General features: G+C 30.8%; 1 protein-coding gene across 1 annotated transcript; it reads right to left on the reverse strand.

Moving 5' to 3' along the window:
* Nucleotides 1–18,932: 18,932 nt before the first annotated feature.
* Nucleotides 18,933–22,395, reverse strand: LOC132930006 (outer dynein arm-docking complex subunit 4-like). Its single transcript, XM_060995665.1, has 5 exons — nucleotides 21,997–22,395; nucleotides 21,074–21,388; nucleotides 20,505–20,914; nucleotides 20,088–20,400; nucleotides 18,933–19,190 (listed from the first exon to the last, which is right to left on the reverse strand). Exons 1-5 carry the CDS (start codon nucleotides 22,393–22,395, stop codon nucleotides 18,933–18,935), a joined length of 1,695 nt encoding a protein of 564 aa, XP_060851648.1.
* Nucleotides 22,396–23,580: the final 1,185 nt, after the last annotated feature.

The following is a 23,580-nucleotide window of genomic DNA, read 5'->3' on the forward strand; positions in this document are numbered from 1 at the left end:
CAGCGTATTAGGCGTCGGTTCGCATTTATGAATTACAATAATTGCAAAGTACTATTTTTTAGTTCGCGCGTATAGGTACAATAGTCATTCCACGCCGCGGTATATACAGGTATCAAAAACAAACAGGTGAAATAATAAAATTTCAAGTCTTGTAGAACAAACATATTCGTGATTAATAATTTTTATGATTCACGATCTGCGCGCACCTATTATATTGTGCACGCGAAACAGCCATTAAAAGGGCGGGCGGCGCGACGACGGAGTTGGCCGAAACAATCGCGCTCGCCGTAAAACAGTTAGCCGCTTCGTATAATAGCCGCGCATATCCCACGACTACAGTACAGAGTCGCCCATTGCCGGACCTTCGACGCGTCCATAACAATAAAACAAAAACGGCTGTTATGAGCGCATACATAAAAGAAACGAAAAAATACGACAAACCCAGCCGAGTCCGTAAATCAACGTTGGCATTATGTTATGTATTATATTAATATGTGCATAGGTATTATTATATCAGATAGTCCTTGAACTCCTCCACTGTACAGTCGACATGCACCACGCAGTGTTTGTATAAACATTAAAAATATATATTTATAATTTATAAAATATTGTTATCGGTTGAATTTTACACGACGTTGTCGTCTGATCAGCATTTAGGAGTGGAGCGCAAGGGGCGATAAAATAAAATATATAATATGCTCGTAAAAATTGTCACGACAATTACGTCGTATTAAACGAGCATAATACGACTGACGTTTTTTAAAATATATTTAATAATATCGGTCAAAATGATAAACTTTGAAATATTAGTTTTTTTCCATATTAAACTATCATAATTTAATTCTGCAATTATAAATATAATAGTTATACTCATGTTTCTCAGTCGTCCAAAAGCCTAAATTTGAATAAAATAGGTAAGTAAATGTACATGACCTATAAACTTAACTTCTAGTTACATTGCATAATATTCGAAATTATTTTAATTACTTAATTTATTTTATAAATTCAACACAGGAATCCGTTTGGATGTGACAGATTTATACTTATAACTCGAACAATTATAAGAGTGGTTCATTACCGTCGAATGTACAAAGATCAATAATTATACTTCGTTGACACCGTCCATCCATCTTATATTTATGTACATATTTTGTTCGAATTTGATCAAATTTATCACAGGCCTTTTCAATTTTTTGTATCCGTAGATGAAAGTGACGATCTGTAGAAATGTTTCTCCAGTCTCCTGTAAGTAAAAAATTGTTATTTTAATTATTTTTTTCATGATATAATTTAAAACGTTATTTGTTTAACAGTCTCTGAAAATGTTGAGTTACTCGTATTACTATCATTATTAATTGGTACAGAAAGTCCTATTTTGAAAAGATGACTAGTCTCTAGAAAATTCCCTTTCGTAAAGGCCATTGACTGCTTACTCGATTGTGTTAGTATTGTGCTCGAAAACTATTGAGTGACGAGATCGGGTTATAAGAAATTACTTTATGGATCGTACGTCTGCGGAATAAACTTTAAAACAGTGTTTTATGCATTATTCTTCTAGTCAAAAAGAATTTCTCGGTTTTCGCTCACTATCCGCCATATTCACAAGGAAAAAAGATAGTTTTGATGTAGAGAAATAGTTGTCCACATTAGCCGATTTGCCTATTTGAAGAGGTTACTCTCAAAAATAGACGTTCACGGAATGCCAAATTAAATGCAGCTGATATTCTTTGCATTTATCTGCAAAACAATGTCTACGGGATAATACAATTATTACAAGAAATACAAATCATGGATGGATACCAACGACGCTATCATTTTGTTGAAAATGGTAATAGAAAATATTATAGTAGTTTAATTAATAGTTATGTAACAGCGTAATGACATACATAATTTCGATTAAGAAAAGTACGCTCGAGTGATGTTTATCGGTTTCGCGGAACGTCGTACGTTGAGTTTTCTATGGCAAAATAATATTATGTTTATATTAGCGTTTATATTAAGTTCTTGCTTTTTAGGAATGAAAAAGTATAGTTTTCATTCATTATAATTTGTAAAATATATCTTACTATTCTACTGTCGATTTTGATACGCAAACAACGTGATTTTACAAGTACCTGTGACATGATAATGTTAGTTTTTGTTTTTAATGACATTTATAGAAACGAAAAGAAAACAGAAAAATATTGAACTTGGTGTTTTTTTCGTTCTTAAACTTGTATACATGTACAATGGTATATTTGTTCAAGTATACAATAGTATAAGCAATTACTCATTCTTGTGCATTTGAATTTAATGTTATATATTATATTTTTTTATTGATCTGTGTATTTCAATGATTTATTACCGTTCATTAATAACGGATATTCGTGTACAATTGTTTGCCTATACTACATAAATGAGGAGCAACAAGTACGGTTATTTTATGTTAGTACCTAAGTATAAAACCATAACAACTATAATACGATATCAATTATATATATATTTTGTATTTTGTAGAATTTCTAAAATCAATTAATATGTAACAATTAAAATTAATTAATTTTTTTTATTTCTTTAACGTTTTTATTATTCACAATATACCTAGATACAATGAATTAAGTTAATGGAAAATACTTCAAAGTATAATTATTCAACCTTGGAAGGAAGCTTCTCACTAATGACAACTATCTAGGTTTGAAGACATTGAATTTAAAATATTTTTTTTTTTTACCATTTTGATAATTGTTTTTAAAATAAATTAGGAGTGGTTATAGAAAAACATATTAATCATTTATGTACGTTAAAAGGGAGTAACATTAAAATTGTATTATGTACATGAAGTATGTATAATATAAATAATAACTGCAACGTAAAATATAAAATTAAGTATAAATTTAAATATTCAATATTGAATATAATGTATATTAGTTGTTTTGTTGTTCATAAAATAGTTAAGAAAATGTTGATTATGGTAAATAGACTTCAATTATGCACAATTAAATGGAATTTTATCGTAAATTAACTGTATCACAGAATTGATGTGATTTAAATTTCTTTACAATATGTAATTAAAAAAAAAAATGAGACAAGACAAAATAAGTAAAAAAAAAAGATTTCAACGATTTTCTGTTGTAAACATAAGTTTAATATTAATCATAATTAGGTATCCACAAAACAAAAAAAAATGTTTTAACTAAAGGAAAATCACCATCAAGACAATTAAGGGGTGTTTAATTTGATTTTTCGCATCATTAAATTATAATAAGTAATATCTAAATGGTATATCAATCATCCTCTATCATTTCATTTGGAAAATATAAAGTCAATACATCAAAAAAGAAAGTATTGATTTTATATGAAACACTTATACGAATAAGTACTTATAGTTTTTATAAAATGTATTAAATTATATGGTTTAATATACAAATGCAAATTACATTAGTCCAGATCATACGAGTAATTGGATTTAACTGACTTACGTGTTACAGTAGCAGTTCTAAATTCGTCACATCGATATGCGGACAAAATTATAATATTATGACGTATGTAAGAATTTTGATCATCCGCAAGCCAGTGCAATAACGCCGCGACTGTATAATAAAATAATTATTTTTCGATCCTGGCTGTAATCTTTCGTAATGACGCAACAATAAACCGATGGTTGAATGACACTTTAATAAAACGATGGATAGGATTATCTTTTTATTCAGTGTTTTCCGAGCGATCAGAGGAAACGACGACATTATTGTATCGAGTGCCTACGATAAACAGATACCCAGTGGCGTACACAGCTATTTTCAATAGGGAAGGGGGGTTGCTTAATAAAGATTTATTTTGATCATATCTAATTTAAAAATATAATTTATATCATATTATAATTTTTTAAATTTTATTAATTTTTATTAATTTTTGGTAATTACGTATAGTATGAGAAATACCGGTGAGAGGGGGGGGGTTAAACACTCTCCCCCAGTGTATTCTACTGCAGACATCGAAGAAACTGGAACTTCGAAAGATTTTCAGCTGAAAGTAAGTTTACATCGTTTAATAAAGCTATATTTGTTTTGCCCTTTGTTCAGCACAAGGATACTATGCGGATTTGCGATGGTGGCAATCTATGTACATAAAAATATTAGTTTCAGCATAGCAACAACGGAAGCCCAAACGACAATCTAGTAAATAATTTGACAAAATAAATGATGTCTTAGACAACATACACACACGCAGTGGCAGAATTAGGAATTTGCCTTGAGGGAGGATGATTACCTTTTTTTTAATAGACAACTTTAAACTTATATTAAAAAAAATAAAATAAAATAAATTGAATTCTATTAAGAATACAATTATTTATAATATTATAGTTGGATTACTATTAAATTATAAATATCGCAAAATGTTAGTAAAATAATGCTCTAGGGATCTATCCCTCTCATCTCTCCTTTATTACGCTCCTGCACACACACACTCATATAAAGGCAAGCTGCAAATTAATGAAAATAATTATATCAAGATAAATACACATCACGTAATTATTAAGTTAGAAGTTAATAGTAAATAAATAATAAATATTTAATTATATTTTTCAACTTTTAAATATCAAGTTCTAATAATTGTATTGTATTACTCGTGACGGCAGATAGAATAAGACACACTCATATAACATATCATATAGAATATATTATTTATACTATAAGTAATAGATTTAATCATTATTTGCTCCGTCGTATTATTTTTGTATTAATTTGTCCATAAGCAAACTAGATTTTGCTTATTAATTTATGTGTAGAAATATATATATATATATATATATATATTTATGTGTATGTGTGTGTACAATAATAATTAGGCATATCGTATTAACCATAATTCACTTAAACACACACGTAAATTATGTTTCCCGCGGCTCTTGTAATTCGTTCTTATAAAAGTACAACTTTCTGAGCCGCACTTGACGGTAATATAACACGTACCTATACCTACCTATAACATTATTTAATGATTGGTCAAATAACAACGATCGCGTGTTCGACGCATAAATAGCCGTGTGTTCGGGATTGGTTATGATATCGCGAAAAATTTATCTCTGGAGAACTGTGTACGTCCAATATATATGCTAATCGGACGAACCGAATACCTGTAATTTCGTAACCGTATTATTTAGATGTATATTTTTTTTCCTTTTTTCGTTCAACCTCGTTTCGGCCAAAGGTCTACGTATAATATATTGTATAATATAAAATAATATTATGAATTCATAGCGTGACATCTAAGTGTACGTGGTTTCCTACCCTTTTGGCGGTACATTATATTGGGACTATACAATACTGCGGTCTGACACGGAACCTCGCGACCCTCTCTTTTCCCACCATCATCGAACATCTCATGTGCATCCGAACGTATTAAACGAAAATGTTAACCAAATTTTAATTAAAACTGTTATTAAAAAAATGAATTTTTGTACGTTGTGTACAGAACCGAGTATTATAGGTACCTACAAACTATTAGGTACATATAATACCTATTTGTTTGCATATACACATTAAACATAATTGTATGTAAATTAGATATCAAAACCAGTAGTTATTATTATTAATAATAATAAATAATAACATTTGATGAAAGAAATAATAATACCTTAAAAGTATTAAAATATATTTTATTTTTATACTATTAGCAGTAAAAGCCTGGACATAATTATAGTTTGTTAAAACAACACGATTAGTTATTGTTATTGTGATAAATGTTATAAATGTAGATATAGCCGTTGAATTGAGATAAATACATAGACCTAAAGGTGAGTACCTGTTTATACTTTTTTCTTATTCATTTTATTTAGGTTATTTATACCGTCAAAAATTGTGTCCTAGATAAGAATTTTTAAAAGAGTAATATTTTTTATTATTTTAGTTCAAAATTTAGTATAATATTATAAACAATGATTGGGTACTGCGAAAATGTCGAAAAAAAATAAATTTCAAATTATATTTTTGTTATTCTCATTTTAGCTAGTCCTAGGTATATACATATATGTTATTTGAATTAAGACCATCTCACGTTTAAATACATTCAAGACTATACTAGTTGGAAGTAAGTTACTCTAAGTAAGTTGGAGTGTATAAGTATATTCCAAAATAAATAATTTTCTGGTGTCAATTAAATAATCACGCGTAGGAAAATATAATCGGGTCAACATAACACGGATAAACAAGTGTAGAACATTACATACAAGGTGATCCTTTTATCGAAGATTCATTATTTCTAAATTTATTAACTTTTTTGAGAACATTTTTTTACATAGTTTCCCGTCTAAATGATTGTCTATATTTTTAAATCGTTATATATATATATTTTTTAAGTTTTTTACTTTTTTGAATGACAACATAAATTTTTTTTATTTTATATTATAAAAATCAATATTTGGATGAGTATTTTATGAGATAACTTATAAGTATTTAAAGTTTAGGTAAGCTGTAAGCAGAGTATAGACTAAAATTTTTCCGGGATTCCACTCAGTTCACCTCAACTTTAAATACATAAAAAAGTATAACTCATAGACTGCTCATCCGAATTTTGATTTTTGTTTTAAATTAGTAAATTAATAATGTAAATTGTAATTTAAAAAAAGTAAAAAAACTTAAAAAGATCATAACGATAAAAAATATTAAATTTATAATATATTTTAAGAACAGTGGTTTATTTCGATAGAAAATAATGTAAAAAAAAATATTTTCTAAAATGTTAATAGATACCTAATGAAATAATAAGTATTATTCGACAAAAGAAACATTCATTAGTATAATTTATAAAAAAATAATAGCTGGTTAAAGGGATTATTATTGGTGGTGGCCGAAAACAGGCGTCAATAAATATAGTTTTTAACTTTGGGATGTATAAAACATTTTTGATGAGAATATAAACATGGTAAAAATTTAGTATATTAAAGTTTCATATTTCATCAAATTTATACAATTAGATATTATTTGAAACATTTAAATATCGCATGTATAATATATTAGTTCGAACTATATAATATATATTTTAGAAAATAAGTCGCCAGAACTTTTTATTTTAATATTCTAAAAAATGTCATCGAATCAACTCATCCGCATATAATATATGAATTCGTATTCATAGTTTTAATATATTTAGTACATAATATATTAAAATAATTGTCTTGGGTCGAATACCTGTAATATACGAGTATAAAATAAAATTGCTATTGAATATTACGTTATAATAAAAAAAATTCTATGTAAGTATATGTTTCTATGAAATAACGAAAAGTTTCAAACATTTTTAGTATACACTCAGACTTAGGTAAATATCGCCGGGGTCAAGCGATATGAATAATGTTATACAATACAAATTAATTTTTAACGAGATGAAAGAGTTCAGTACCTATTTATTTTGAATGTTTTATTGTTTGATTGCAGACGAAATAGTCACCGATACTCATACAGTCACATACAGAGTTATGTTGTCGGAAAATAATATAGGTATATTATAAAATAAATTGATTTTTAATAATTTACTTAATCGAATGCATTTTGTGTGCGAGCACGAGAAAATTGTTTTCAAATTGTACAAATAATATATATAATATTGCGACTAAAACATACAATGTTAGTTCGTTAGTTATTGCGTCTATATTTATAATTAAGATATAAAAACTTCACGGCGATATTATTAATTACCGTCGGCCGCGGGCCGGGGGTCACGTTTTTAGCAGCGCTCGCGGCAATATTGTTTCCTGAATACACCATTAAGGAGGTGGGTTCGTGTCCGAAAATAATGTTCACTGACGTGATTATGTAAAATAAATGACATACGAAAAATGAAATTAAGGCCAATAAAAATCATAATCGCCTGCTAATAATTCCGGTCTTTCCGGACAGTAATAATTGAGTGGACGCTTTAATGAGTCACGCTATATCCGCAAAGAAAAGCGTCTCCTATAGTCTTATCATATGCGAAACATCGGCGCGTATGATTCATGGACAAATTATGCTAATAGGTACGCTGGGGGGATAATATATATAATATATATATATATATATTTTTTTTTTTAACTTTCCACTTGTTTTTTTGGTTTTTTCTTGTTGTTTTTATTCCCAGCAACGTCGTCCACCCCCGATTGTATCGTATAATACATAAATACGAGGCACTATACAACGACGGCCACTGGCTAATGACAAACTCTCACACACATCACGTGCAGCCATTATTATTATTTTTATTATTATTATTATTATTATTCGTGTATAGGTAAAGGCGCAGGGCACGTTTAACGACAAACCTATATCATATCGACAAACATTTCTGGGGTTGAACCCTTTGCTGCCGGTTTTCGCGATTAATAAGACGATAAAGTCTTTTCACGTCACAGGCTATATAATTTATTATAATAAATAATATAATAATTCGTATATGCACGTCGTAAACGTCCACACTTTTAACTGTCGTATAGTCTCTAAAAAAGCTGTTGCATCAACTTCAAAACTCACCGTGTTGATCGCTGCTCATTGGAAAGTTATTATATTTTTACCTTTTTTTTGTTATTCATTTATACTCTAATAAATTATTCCGTAAGCTATATACATTTTTCAATCATCACGAAATAAACTTTGTATTAATACTTATACATAATCGGGTGACGAAAGTTTTTTTCAGCAAATATATTTAACCTATTTTGCTGTATTCACATATTATATTATATTACGAAAAATTAAACGTACAAGTTAATATAGGTTGTTTAAAAATCGTTTATATATTATTTTCAATATCGCAAGACCCAAATCACACCGCAGCTTAGTACAGCTAGTGTTCTAACTTGTTTACTTTTACTATTGTTTTTACGAACGAAACGACAAACGACATATTTTTCTGACCGTTTACAGTTCAATGGAAAAGAGCTCTTCGGACACCGCGTGTAAGCAATTGTCCGAAGTTAGAAGAAATAAAATTGCTAGTAAAACACATTTGCGCGGGCGAAGTCTAAAGACAATTAACCGAAACAAAAGTAGTATTTCTTAGCCACCAACCTCTTTTTCTTTCCCCTCCGAGTTTTGCTTTCAAAAGTCCATGTGCCAAACATAAATACAGTTTTTGGCGCGTGATCGGAAAGTTTGATGGCAGTGAAACAGAATGGTCTCGTCCCTCGAATTTCAACGGCTTCATTATAAAATGTTCTCAAAGAAACTAATTAACTTTTACGACTGTTGAACATTTCATGACAGCTGTGGCCATTTTGGGATTTCTTTGCGAAATTATTTTTTCTTTCGTATTGCCGTAATTGCTTTCCACTCTGTCCTCGATTCAATCAATAATTCAATTCAATGCCGTAAAATGTATTTGAAAGATGTATGACGCCTATTTAATATTTTTCAGTGCACCTACTTGTTTATATAAATAGGTTATACATATTATTATAAATATTTATTTAAAATCAAATTATTTATAATAATATTTTTAGCATAATAATATATTGAAATTATTAAATTATGTATTAACATTTTTTAATGAAATAAAAAATAAATCTTAGTTAGAACTACGAATAAGACATCACTGAGTAAATAACTGTAACCTTGAGATTCAATAACTTATATTAATTTATAAACATATTTAAATACGTAATTGAATTTCAATTTTATTATAAATAATTGAAACGTTTCATTCTTGTTAAAATTTAACAATAATGTTTAAATATCATATACATTTGTCCATTTCCTTTCATTTATTGAGTTTCTTCTGAAATTTACTACGCATTTCCAAAATTGCTTTGATATAAAATATTAATATTAATGGGTATTCTGAATTACAAATTTTGTGCGACGCAATTAAATACAATTCAGAACTATCGGTTGATAATCTTGTTACAGTTTAAATGTGTAACTAAATTATATTGCTAGTATCTAAAGTAGACGAACAAATTCTTTTACAAGAACACTTAGAATAATATAAAAGTATAATGTTACAAATACAATTAATTCTTGTGCATGATGGGAGATGTTTGTCGTTTGGTTTTCATTTACTAGTTATTGTATTGTAATTTGTATTAGACAGTAACTAAAAAGTGTTTGCGGTTACCGTATGTCTAAAAATGTATTTATGTAATTATTATTTATTATATCAATAAATTATGGAAATTCATAATCTATATTTCCCTTAGAAAATAATGTTTTATGATCGTATTTCTTCGTATTGATAACATAAAGACATAAAGTAAATATAAATATACTGTTTATAAATTAAGTGTTAGGTTAATAACAGTTTAAATTTGTCATTTTTATAAAATTACACACATAATTAAATATTTATTCTCCAACCTCTATTTAATTATAACTGTATTAGACACCGGATAGGCAATATAATAATTAATAATAAATTATACATAAGAATATATAATAGTAAATTGTTATATGTGGTAGGTACCTGTGCAATTTTCGTATTTTCTTTAAAACATCAATATGTACAAAAAATTTTACATGCTATACTGACCAAGAAAAAAATTGATCGTGTGGTTTGAAATTTATTATAATAATAAACGTTTGATTTACATAATCAAACGAAAACTATCGTAGTTGAAATCGGTTATGGTTTATTATTATTTTTTTTTGATAATGTCAATTCTTGACCGTTTGATTGGCCGTGTGTCTGTACGTACGTACCGTTTACGGATGAGGGGCACACGTTCTAAGTACATAATGCGCGTCGTTTATTGCAAAAAAAAAAAAGTTCATGTATGATATACTACGTGTATCCCCTCGAAAAGAACCACCGCCGTATTCGAGTGGACGTCGTAGCTGCAGAGAGGTCTCCATTGTGGTCGTTGTTGCGGGGCTAAGTTTACCAGCAATTATATAATAATATATTATATATATATATATATATAACATTATTATATACATACGGGGACGCTGAAGTCTCTCTGTTAAACGGATCGTTTTAACGCGATAATAATTATTGCTATGAATAGGACGTTATGAATGATCAATCGAGGTCGTAGGCTGTAGACAAAAACCGATTTTGGAGTGGGGTGTGCGCGTTCTAATGACACCCGTTTTAACTACATAATGTGTACGGAGTGCTTTTGTAGTGTTTTTTTATTTGTGATTTCTAAAGCACGCGACTCTTTTTTTTCATTCTCAGCTTTCTGAACACCATATAGATGAAATTATCGAAGCGGCATTATTATATACATTTAGGTACTCCGTACTCGATTTAGGTATAATATGTCCGTTAAAAAGATTATTACTTTTCGTAGGCTTAACGAAATTTTACTATTTCCAGAATAAAAAACGTATTTTAACAAAATTATAAACTATCATAATCTATAAATATTTTTAAGTTTTTAAAAACTATTTACTCAGAATATTTAATTACTTTATGATATGGTAATTTATTGCTTGAAAAATATAAATACAAATACAAAATGTCCGGAATTTTATATTACTTAGTATCCATTTATAGAAAATAAAAAAAGGCACGAGTTGTACTGCTTATTCAATGTTTGTTATACTTCATATTTTCATGTATTAATTAAATTATTCCCATTTTTACAAATAGTCAATTATCGATTTTAGGTCTTTAGCCCGGATAAAAACTAAACACATACTTAAAAAAATCGTCATTATTACTTTAATAACGTATTAAACGTTATAGTGAATAAAGTCCACCGAGTTAAAACATAAAAAACAGCTGCATGCTCATCAAAATGTCATAAAATGATTTAAAATGTTTTCCAATACTCATAAAACATGCTGTTTTACTTGAAATTTTAAACGAAAATATTAGTTTTATAAGTTTCTAAAAATATAATGTCATGTTATTAATAAATTGTTATTGAAAATCATATTTATGAATTCCATAGTCTCATATCATTAAATTAAAAATTTTTTTTTTATCATTCTATTAAATACTTTCTATATATCTATAAATATGCATATGTTTACTACAGGTCATAGAACTTTTTAGAGTTGATTTTTAAATTGTAATGTTTTTAATTAATATACGTTGGTAATTATTAGACAATATTAAATCATTTGGTTTTCGTTATTTTAAATACAAGGCGGAGTGATACTTGTATCTTTAGTTATGTCATTAACAGATAGAATGATGTGGACTTTAAATTGCTGACCTATATTATAAAATGGAACAAACTAGAAAAAAAGTATAACATTTTTAAGCAATTTGAAAATTTTAACTATGATCAATCATGACTTTTGAAACCAAATACACGGAAAGCTTTTGTTACACATTGTAGTATCTCGCAAGATAATAAGACATCGATTTTTGACGTAAGTTATTAATATTTTTTTCCCCAGTTAAGAAGTTTCAAAATTCAATACACATTTTTACATCAATTCAGTTTTAAAAAATACATAAAGTACCTATATAATATAGTCACAATCTTCACAAGTCCCATAGATTAATTTTACAAATTCCAAATGTAATAATAAACGCGTGTATTAATAAAAAAACGGACGTTCAATACATTTATAGACTCACGTGAATTTTAATATCACGTGTAGGTACCCGAGAATTCAATTACACGTGATATAGAAACCTTTTGATTATGTGTGTGTACATAAATAAATACATCGGTATCTATTTTTAGATAAATGATTATTTATAGGATTTTAGCTAAATACACTATAAACAACATCTATCCACTATCATACTACAACACAATTTTATGCAAGGTTGGTTTTGATTATGTGTGCTAATTTACGGCGTTTATTATCAAATTATAATTTTAACTGTATTGTTTTTAGCCTAATTTATTTATTTAAAGGAGTTTTTTTTAAATGTAATTGTTAAATTTTAGTAGAAAAAAATGTTTAGGTGCTCACATTCGAGACGAATGCAGTTTCTTACGTCAAAAGTTACCAAAACAGTGTAGTTAAAAAACAAATCTAGTGGTATTTCGTAGAATTTACTTTTTATTATTTTTCTATTCAATTATAAAAATGTACATAATAATATTATAATCAAAAATATAATTATCATTTCCAAGATTTGTGGGTATAAAAGATACAAATTATAGTTTTAACGTCCAATTGAAATATTTTGTATAAATTCAAATAAAGAAATAATTAATACATATTATTCGTTGCAATTTGCATTACACTTTAAAATTGTCTAAATCTGAGTGTTGTTAATATTATTGGTATACATCAAGTAAAAAAAAAAATTAATAATAATAGGCACATGGGTGACCGAGTAGAGCCTCCTACGAGCTTTTAAACCGTAGTAAAATATATGCGAGTAACATTAAAAGCTACGTAGAGTATAGGTCCCATGATAGGCAGATGTATATAATATTACCTATACCGGCCATATCTTTAGGTAAACCGAATAATTTTGGTAAAAATCGAAAAATCTACAAGATTTTAACTCGCTATATAATATCATAGCAAAATGTCGTCATAAATAATGTATATTATATACTTGGTGGCTCTGCCCTCTGTATGCTCATTTCGCTCATCAACCCCACGGGGAATTTGTCTTCATGACCCGAGGGTCGCCTTTCTTTGTGTCCCTTAACATTCAATATTTGTAATTTAAAATATAATTTAACACTGATTTGGTATACAACACACTAGTATAATCTAATATTAAGTGAATAAAACCTAAAACAATAATAATCGTTACAGTTATTAATTTTAAGTCTTATCATAATACATATTACAATGTTGTTATCAGTAAATAACGAAATTACTAGTAATCGTAAATAATTGGTTTACACATAAAATAACAACTATATATATTATAATATCGGATCTTTGTCTTTGAGGGTGTATAACCCGACATTCTCGTCATTAAATTAGGATCGACGTCAATTTATTTTTGAACTCGTGCATAATGCATATAGCTAGCGAAGTATATAACGTACACCGCCCGTAAGTCGATCTTCACCTGTTGTATTGTGTACCTATATAATATATATATATATATATATATATACATACAAAGTTTATGTGCATATTATAATATATAGGGTAGGCGCGTTATGGCCGGCGGCGGTCGTGGCGATATCGATTCCTGCAAGATTGTCTGCAGATGCCGTGCGGGCGCGGCAGTGTCGGTGGCGGACGCGCGCGCGGCCGTCCGCGGGGCGAAAAGAGCGTCTGGGAGACGATATAATAATAATATTACTGCTGCAGACGGTTGCGCGCTTGTGCTGACTACGTCGCGGCGCCCGGTGGCGGCGGAGGCCGAGAGAGCCACCAACAAATCAATGTTCCCGCAACCGCTGTAATACGACTGTTCATGTGTGTGTGTGTGATGTTTACGGAGTTGCACAAAGCTTAACATACACACGCGTGCCATTACGTCTTCAGGAAGCTTTCGTAGCGCCCCAGACGAGAGTTCCGGCGATGATAGTAATACGTGTACAGCATATATTATATATATTATATAGGTACGTCGAGCAGTGGCATGCCCGACTTTTATGAAAAATTGGAGAAGTGCATATGAATTGTAGACAATTCTCGAACAACGCTATGAAAAAAATAAGAAAATTGTAAAATGTTGTGTGTGAAAATTCTTCGGCAAAAGTGCTATAATTGATTATTTCGATAATATATCGTGTGCAGTAATGGAAATTTGAACATAAAATATACATATGTTATTATTATACCGTAATGTGAATGTTGACATCTCGACGTAAACAACCTTTTGACGGCGGTAAATATTCTGTCATTATTGCGTAGTATCACGTACTATAATATTATCGATCAACTCGTTAACTATTATATTATATGAAATACGTATAAAAAATCCCACAGAAAAAGATATTGAAAACATGAATTTTTATTTTCACAATAAATTATACAGTCGTTTTTTGTGTTGATGAGAAATCAATAGAAAAAAATTCAAATGGGGGATATGACACTCACCCCCTCCACGTCGTCAATATTTTCCTGATACGGAGGCGCCCGTGGGGTGACTCTGCACACCCGCTTGATTGAAATCCTCGCCACCCAGTTACACCTGCTGTGTATGCTCGGATGTTTGGTGAGTTGCATGGGAAATCGGAGTGAACAATTTTTTCCTTTTAAACAGTCCGCTTTTCAAATTATTATGAAACACGATTAAAAAAGTTATTTTCAAGTGTTGTAGCTACGATCGGCTGGTATACTTTTCTATCGAAAAATCGTACGCAGTAAGTTCCCGTCTCTGACAACTAAACTCTAAGAATACGTCGCTGAACATTTGTAAACTTAAAACATTATTAGAAGAGTTAATTTGGCAAACACGGGTTACGTCCTTAACATGTCGCTTAATCCCCTGTGATCTTTTTTAGTTTTAAAAACTAATCACCTACATATTATTACGATTCCGAAGGTGGTCAAATTGATAAAATACCTTTATAAAATTATTTTATATCATTATTTATTATGTACATATTATTTGCTATACACGATTTTAATAAATTGACTACAATTGGGGGGGGGGGGGGCGAAGAGACGGCTGAGAGGCGGTTCATGGATAGGAATAGGGGTTTCCGCGAGCGAATATATAATACGTCGTTATTTTGTTATATTACGCAGTTGTCTCTCATATTTTGCAGTCCGGCGCGAGGCGGGACGGCGCAAGCGCCCGGGGCCGAGGACGCGCCGGCAGAGGATTCGCAGACAGATAAACTCCGACGATACCGCGGCGACCGCCCACGCCCTAACTATCCCACCCCTTGAGCGTACTTTCGCGCACCGCACTGGTAAATATATTATTATGTAATATTTTATTACGGTCGTTCGTACATCGAGCGGTGCCGTGACGAATATATCCTCGTTGTGTATTATATTCGTTTTGTATTCCTATATGATTGAGCGGATAAAATAAAGTCGTATGATTGACTTTGGAGGTAAAAACGTTATCACGCGCATCAGGCAATATCTCGCAGGATTTGTATGATATTTTAGTCTTAAAGCGAGTTACACGAACATTTTTATGATTTAATATTCTGCACGCTCGTGACAACTACGCGCCGTATGTATATAGCTTAAAAGCTGCGTAAACTATCGTAAAAAATCGACGAGAGAGATAATTTTTTTAGCCAAAAGTCTCGCATTAGAGCTAACTACACAGTGTTGCATATTCTAAGGACGAACGCCGCAAGTGTGTCGTGTTCCGTGTCGACATACGCGTGCGCAGGGTGTGGCGTCCGCTGAAAAGTCGCCCGCAAGAAGTTCGTCGACGAACTACTACTAAATTCTACAACGGTCGTAAAACGGCGTAACCTTTGAACCTTTGTTTTTCGTCGCGTAAAATATCACCCCCCCCACACGCGCGCGCGACATTATACGTATATAAGAATCACGCGTTTCTCCGACGTCGGTACACCATCGCACCGGCTAATGTGTGCCATCCACCTATATATATTATTATGTGTGTAGGTGATGTCTACGCCGTCGTCCCACGACGCACTACATAATATTATATTATATTATATTATTCTCACGCGCGCGGTTTCTTCACGGTCTCTTCGCGGGGCACAAACGATTTTACACGCGGTCTGAGACCTGTCGACAGGCCCGCGCCCGGCGCGCATTGTTCGGTTTCCCCGAAAGGCCACGCAGGGTTACGGCACCGCGCGCGCCGTGTGCCCAGGAATAATAATAATGCGATTACAACAGACGACGACGACGACGACGACGACGTTTCGTCTCGTACAATAATATTCTCTGCCGCAGTCGCCGCTCGTTTTGTCTTCCACGATTTACGATTTTTCGTTTAATTATCGTGGCGGATGTATCGGACGTGCGGTGCGTGCGTGCGTGCGTGCGATGCGAGCGCAGTGCTACAGCAGCTCGTACAAGTTCATATTATATATTATAAATATGTACATATTATTATTGTATATATATATACATACACTCCTATAAACGTAGTATTATGGCACCTATTATATGTACATAAACAAGCCGACGTGATAGTACGTCGTTATACAGGGTGTAGTCGACACCGTAATTTGTTTATAATATTATAATTAATTTGCGATTTTTTTACTCGACAAAAATAATATATTACAATATTATGTTTTTCAGAGATGGCCGATTGTTATTCAGATGAGGTGATGGATTCCGTGCTCAAAATATGACGTATAGTATTTTGGCTAGTCGACGTTCAATTTTCGTCGACCCTATTTTTAACCAGCCTACACAAAACAAAAAATGTCTCTCCACATTATATTATAGTTACTTCATAATATTACTTTAAGCGTTTGGTCGGTACATTTTTACCGTCACCACCGTTCATCGCTTACTATAAATGGGTGTCTGTACTCATGTCAATCTTCTAGTGAGTGACCCGCATCGAGTCTGAGTCATAAGTAAGGCCTAAACTTAAATGTTTAAATTATCGAATAAGTTCTAAAAAATAATCAAAAATGCCATTTCAACGATCAAAAATGACCAAAACAATTTTTTTATTATCACGCAATTACGCAAGCGATACGAAAACTACCGTTTAACTTTTTAGGAATTCCTAACACTTGAAACCTTGACATAAATTAAAAACTATTAAATCAAATTTAATTGGAACATTATTTCTTGATGTGCTATTTTGAATTTTATAATTTACCTACACTTTTTAGTGTTGCACTTTAGTTCGTATACGATGTATTAATGTATGCGCTGAAAATTAATAGAATACTTGACAAATGCGAAATAAAATTTTCACCTTTGAACAAGTGTTACAAATTATATATACCTACTTGAAATGCACTGTAACCGAAAAATAATGCACTTTGATGCATTGAGATCAGGGCTCCATAGTCATATATTATACAATAGTATATTTAGATGGGTGAGTATGTGTACGAGAACTGCACAACGTGGCTACACAGACGCACCCTGTACATCATAAGGTATATGCGCACAACAACTACCACCAGCTATACTCACGTACGCCTTATACTTACATACATTCATATATAATATATATATATGTATATTAGTGTCGTGTATAACGTTATAGGTAGTATATAAATATACTGTACGGCGGCGTTGGTCGCGGTGGGTCCTGCATGATGTCGGGCGGATATGTGTGCGACAACGCGTTTCACGCGTATTTAAAACGCCACCACAATTATACGTTCGAGCCATCCGATAACCGTGAAGCGCATATTACGCATCAACGTGTGCAGGCCGCCGCCGCCGCGTCTGCCGCGTCACTCGTTTATTCACATTATACACGTAATACCTATATATATTATATACTATATATATATGATATATTGCACTCACGAGTATTATAGTCACACTATACTATAAGCGTATACGATTTTAATATTTATAGGATTTATGCGACTCACCGACACGAGATCTCACGCGGTGGTAAGAGTTTTTTTTTTCGTTTTGCTTTAAACGTTTTTGGCATGACAACGTTTGCGCAGGTACATAGTATATGACCTTAAGGACCGGTTGACAAACCATCATCGGCTGTTTCTTGTCGAACGAAGTGTATATGTAGAGGAATAGAACTATTTCTTTATGTCAGTAATGCCTGCATTGATTATACCTACATGAGTACATGACTACATAATATTTGATAATATGCAATTATATTATGTAGCGTTTCTATTATCATCATTGTCACTGACTCACTGTACTTTTTCAATATTATTAACAGGTCAGTCGTGGTATCGTGACAGATCGTGATAGATATCGTGGTAGAGTCATAGCGTCGCGAAGAATAAAAGCGGTAAAATTTGATAACTAGATTTAGGCCGTGCTCAACTTTTGGACACGACACGATAGATTACGTACCTGCAGTGCTATTGCTTTAAGTTATATAATGCCCCATTTTTCTGATACCTTGTGGCTTGTAATCAAATACTTTATATTAACATTTATCGGTCGCCAGTTTAAAAATACAAACGACAGTTGGATCGATAAAATGGACCTCTGCATATTTCATTGCGGTGAACAGATCCAGTCAATTATACGTTATTTCCACCTCTTCTTGACTATCAATGGTTCCTGTCTAATGTATGCCCGATGATCTGCGCAGTTCATTTGTGGTGGTTCTCCTAACATCAGAGACATCCGGCATTCCTTGGGCAATCTATCGATACGGTTTAATAAATTGTCCATAAGTAAAATATTCTCGGAGTCTGGCATGATTTTTATCAAGTCTGCTTTTCGCTCATCTTCGGTACTTATTTCAGGCACTTGAACTTGGTCCGTGGCAAATAATTTCCACATCTAGAATTATTTATTTTATTAATTAAAACGTTCCAGGATGTGTGATTTTTTTCAATATCATGTACAGTATTAATATAATATTGTAGAAAATAAATATTAATAATGACGACATTTTTATGATTACAACATATTTTATAATCGTGTTGAACATTTCATAAATTGGGTTGTACAAATTAGCAATAACTTAATAGTTTTTCATGCTTTATTCGTTATTTATGTATTATACCTAAATGCTAATATATTATTTATGCAGGCAGTATAGTTAAGTATTAATTATTTATAATCATTTTTTTTTTTAAATTTTTGCTTAGGGTTATTACCTATAATATTAAAAATTTAAAAAACAAAACTGTGTAGTACAACGTTACTCAAAAATAAATAGTATCAGTAAATGAAACTATTTATAAATTATTTACATACATATTAAATGCGCATGTATAGGTTAAAAGTTATAGGTACATTATATAAAAAAAATGATAATATATTAAATATTTGATAATAATAGTCGAATCACAATATGAATAATACATATATTAAATTATTATCAATATTGATTATTAGTGAAATTTGGACACCTTTTAATTATTTACCTGTTATCTTATTATGGAATACCAAGGTAATATTAATGTTACTTATAATACCTAATTGAAAAGTATCCGCTTTTAAGTTAGTGGTAAAATAAGTACATAAATAATTTTTTTTGATATTGATGTAAATATTTACAAAATTATATTGTTTTTTGCACGAGTCATTCTTGTTTTTTAATTAAAATATAAATGTAATTTAAATTAAGTTATATAATATTACCATAGAGTTACGTATTATTGAGGGGCAGGGTTTAAGGTTCTAGTACCTAATTATATTTTGACATGTGCGTATTAAGAATTTATATCATACTTTTCTCATAAACGCGGTAACGTTTTCATCCCCCAGAGTTCTACTAAGCGATATTATAAATTCGATGGTTTTTATACATTGGAGCCCGTTGCCTAATTTAGACTCGGAGATCATCGTCAGCATTAGTGCATTCACTTGCCACGCGATACTACCCAAAGCACAAGCGTCGTTGAACATTTTTTTCGTTAACGGTCTCGTGGCTTTGAAATCATTTAGATGCATGTAGCATTTAATCCGCTCGTACTGAAGGTACAGTCTGTAAGTGGTTAACTCGATGCCATTTAACTGTCTGGAAAGTTTCTTCAAATAACTCCTATGTATAATATTCGTTCACGTTAGTATATGCATTGCACGTGATATGTCGAAATTATAGGATACACATAATATTTGTGCGCAAAGCGTGCATTTTATTTTTACTTTGTGTTTTGATTTTTGGGACCGAAATATGACTCGTGATAGACGTGATTGTAAGCGTCCTTTTTGTCGAAGCTCGAACCCAATATGAATAATATCCTCTTGTCGTTCATCTCATTCGACCACTCGGGTATATCACGATTCAGCAAGTACAGAGCCAAACCGAATACTTCGTACAAAGTGTTCACTACCTTTAGCGGTCTATAGCGATGTTCGTCCATATATTCCATAGCTAGTTCGGCTTGTCGTCGAGCTGATTCGATTTTTCCAGACAAACAGTGTTCAACTATTGAATTAATGTACTTGGAAAATTGTAATATGACCATATCTTTGATTTTTCGCTGGTCATTAAGCTGGCGATTTGGTCTTTGACATGCGTACATATAAAATGGTTTTTTTTGGTATAAATGTTTCTGCAAAAAATTATTTTTTAAATAATGTTAACGATTAAAAATTATAAAGACATTATATTATATAGGTATTCAACAATAAAATTTAATACAATTAATACTGTTATTTTTTTTGTTTTAGTATATTTTTTAAAAATCTTACTTCCTTAAATATATATTTACTTTAGCTGTTTCAAATGTGTGAACAACTTTTTGGATTTGTTCATAAACTAATTTATCATGTTTATTATATTTAGGTAAAACATCCAACTGTTTTCTATAAAACCTCACGTTTTGTACCATGTTCCGTAAATAGTATGCTTCTTGGGTTTGTTCATTGTGAGTTTTGTGAATTGTATTAAACTTTTTAGGATCATTTAACTTTTCACATGTATCTAAGTCGAAGAATTGTTCATTTTCTATCATTTGTAACATTGTGTCTTTTAAACAACTCATTATACCATTAGCAGGTAAATAGTTATCCATAACTTCATTGATCTAAGAAAAAAGAACATTTTTTTTATAGTTCTTATTTTCTAAGTCATATTCCATACACCTATGAACCAATTATTATAATACATATGACATTTGTACAAAATTAAGCGTTAAATTTTAACTTTCAATATGTAAATAATTAGTTTTCCTATAACAGTATATTTATACATAGGCAATTGTGTGTTTGATTTAAATTTAAAGTTAATACAATTTATTTTTGTGAAAAATAGATTGAAAGTTAATTTATTATTATAATTTATAATAGATAAATTTTAAATGTATTAATAATAATTCAGTTAAATTATTTTAAAACAAAGACGAAAACACGTTTTTATTGCTTATCAAAATAATATTCAAATAATAAACGTCTACTATAAAGGTTATATTGTATGTTGTTAAGTGGTAATTTTAATAGTATAATAATACAGTACCTACTTAACAGACCCCTTCAAATAGCGGATTTTTTTGGGGGATTAACTATAAACTTATCAGTGAAAAGTTCCAAAATGTTGATAATAATATTTCAGCGATCAAAAATGTCTGATACTTAGAGGTTTTGCTATATTATATTTTATTTATTACGATTTTGAAATGTATATTGATTTGTTTACTTTTAGTAATCCTTGATTACAATCAAACGACGTTTTCCTTTGCATAAAATATCGACCGTAAGTCATTAAACTGCTTTCAAAGTTTCCCAATTTAAAGTTTACACAAGCTTCGTTCTCGATGGTTTGGAGTAAATCGGGATCGTTCTGCATTGCATGGGTCTGGTGTTGTGCCGCTTGTTCGGGTTGTAACAATTTCTGATAACATTTACTGAGTTTGACGCGCGTTCTAGTGTCTACGGGGTCGTAGTATAAGACGGTTTCATAACATTTTGCGGCTTTTTCGTAGTCACCTTTCTGCTCAAACTTTTTGCCTACTGCAATAGTCACTCTTAACTGATTCAACCATTCCGGTTGTGGTTTTGTATTCAAAAATGCATCTAATTTGATGTGCAAAGCCATGTTATACGAAAATCCGTGAGAAACAAATACGAATTTAATCTATAACTATATAATAAAAATCATAAAATATTGTATTATAATGTGTTTCTAAACATAAATTAAGTTTTTCGAATTTTGACGTCATGGCTACACAGCTTATAAATCTATACAACTGTTGGGTAGAGCTATATTGTAGACATATATTATATATTTTATTTACAAGAACATAGTATAATATTATATAAAAATAAAATAGTATATATTTATAAATATACACATATAATCGGGACAAAAATAAAAATAAGAATTTAATGTTCCATCTAAGTAGGTATAAAAGAGATCGAATTAATGTATATGTACATTTTTTTCATATAATATATTATATATTAATATTGTTTTGATTACGTTATTTATATTTATATTTATATTTAAAAAATGTGAATTGGATTTATCGCAATATCTTTTCTCGTATAATTATGAATTACACATTTTTCCTTCACATTATTTCAATTTTTTCGCACTTTTTAAGGTGTACATACCTTAAAAGTTATAAAAGTTAATAAAAGTTACTTGTTTTATCTGTAGCCAGCTAGTGGATATATTTCATATGAGCTATCATTTTTTGTTTATCTTCTCATAATATATTGTTTACGAAAAGCTTAAAAATGAACGATTTCATTTGGCCGGACGATCCGTTAAGGACACACCCAATGACCAACAACACGTCAACCACGGATTATTATTCATATGAGCTATCATACAGCAGTGAGATATTCAAGATCGACGCGTTTCGACGGAATACTATACACATTTCACACACGTACACACACTCGCGTACGTATATTACATATATATATAATAGGTTTAAGGTATATAATATTATTTTATGGCATCGCAAGAACACCGTTGGATTTTTTTTTATATTTTACGACCACTATGTTATTGTTTTTTAACGTTCCCGAAACAATACAGGAGTGTTTACGCGGGCGAGGTCGGTTTTTAATGCTTCGGAAAAATTGTCCCAAACAGCTTCTCGCACTGCAGCGGCACATTCACCACCTCCGCCACCTCCACCGACATCCGGATAACGTAATAGACCTATAAATGATGGTTTATCGCTTGCCCGTTAGCTCGGAAAGTTATCCCAGAACGGCTGATAATAATTCATCTCTGCAGTAATTCGAGGGACACAAACAGTTTCTAAAT

This window comes from Rhopalosiphum padi, chromosome 4 (assembly GCF_020882245.1).
Source record: "Rhopalosiphum padi isolate XX-2018 chromosome 4, ASM2088224v1, whole genome shotgun sequence".
Taxonomy (NCBI): Eukaryota; Metazoa; Arthropoda; class Insecta; order Hemiptera; family Aphididae; genus Rhopalosiphum; species Rhopalosiphum padi.

Bases quoted from the DNA above. Each gene is read 5' to 3' on its own strand.
- LOC132930006 (XM_060995665.1), bottom strand. From the start codon at position 22,395: ATGGCTTTGCACATCAAATTAGATGCATTTTTGAATACAAAACCACAA. The intron at 21,389-21,996 runs GTAAACAAATCA...CTTTTTTCTTAG, and splicing joins GTAATCAAGGATTACTAAAA to ATCAATGAAGTTATGGATAA. The intron at 20,915-21,073 runs GTAAATATATAT...AATTTTTTGCAG, and splicing joins ACACATTTGAAACAGCTAAA to AAACATTTATACCAAAAAAA.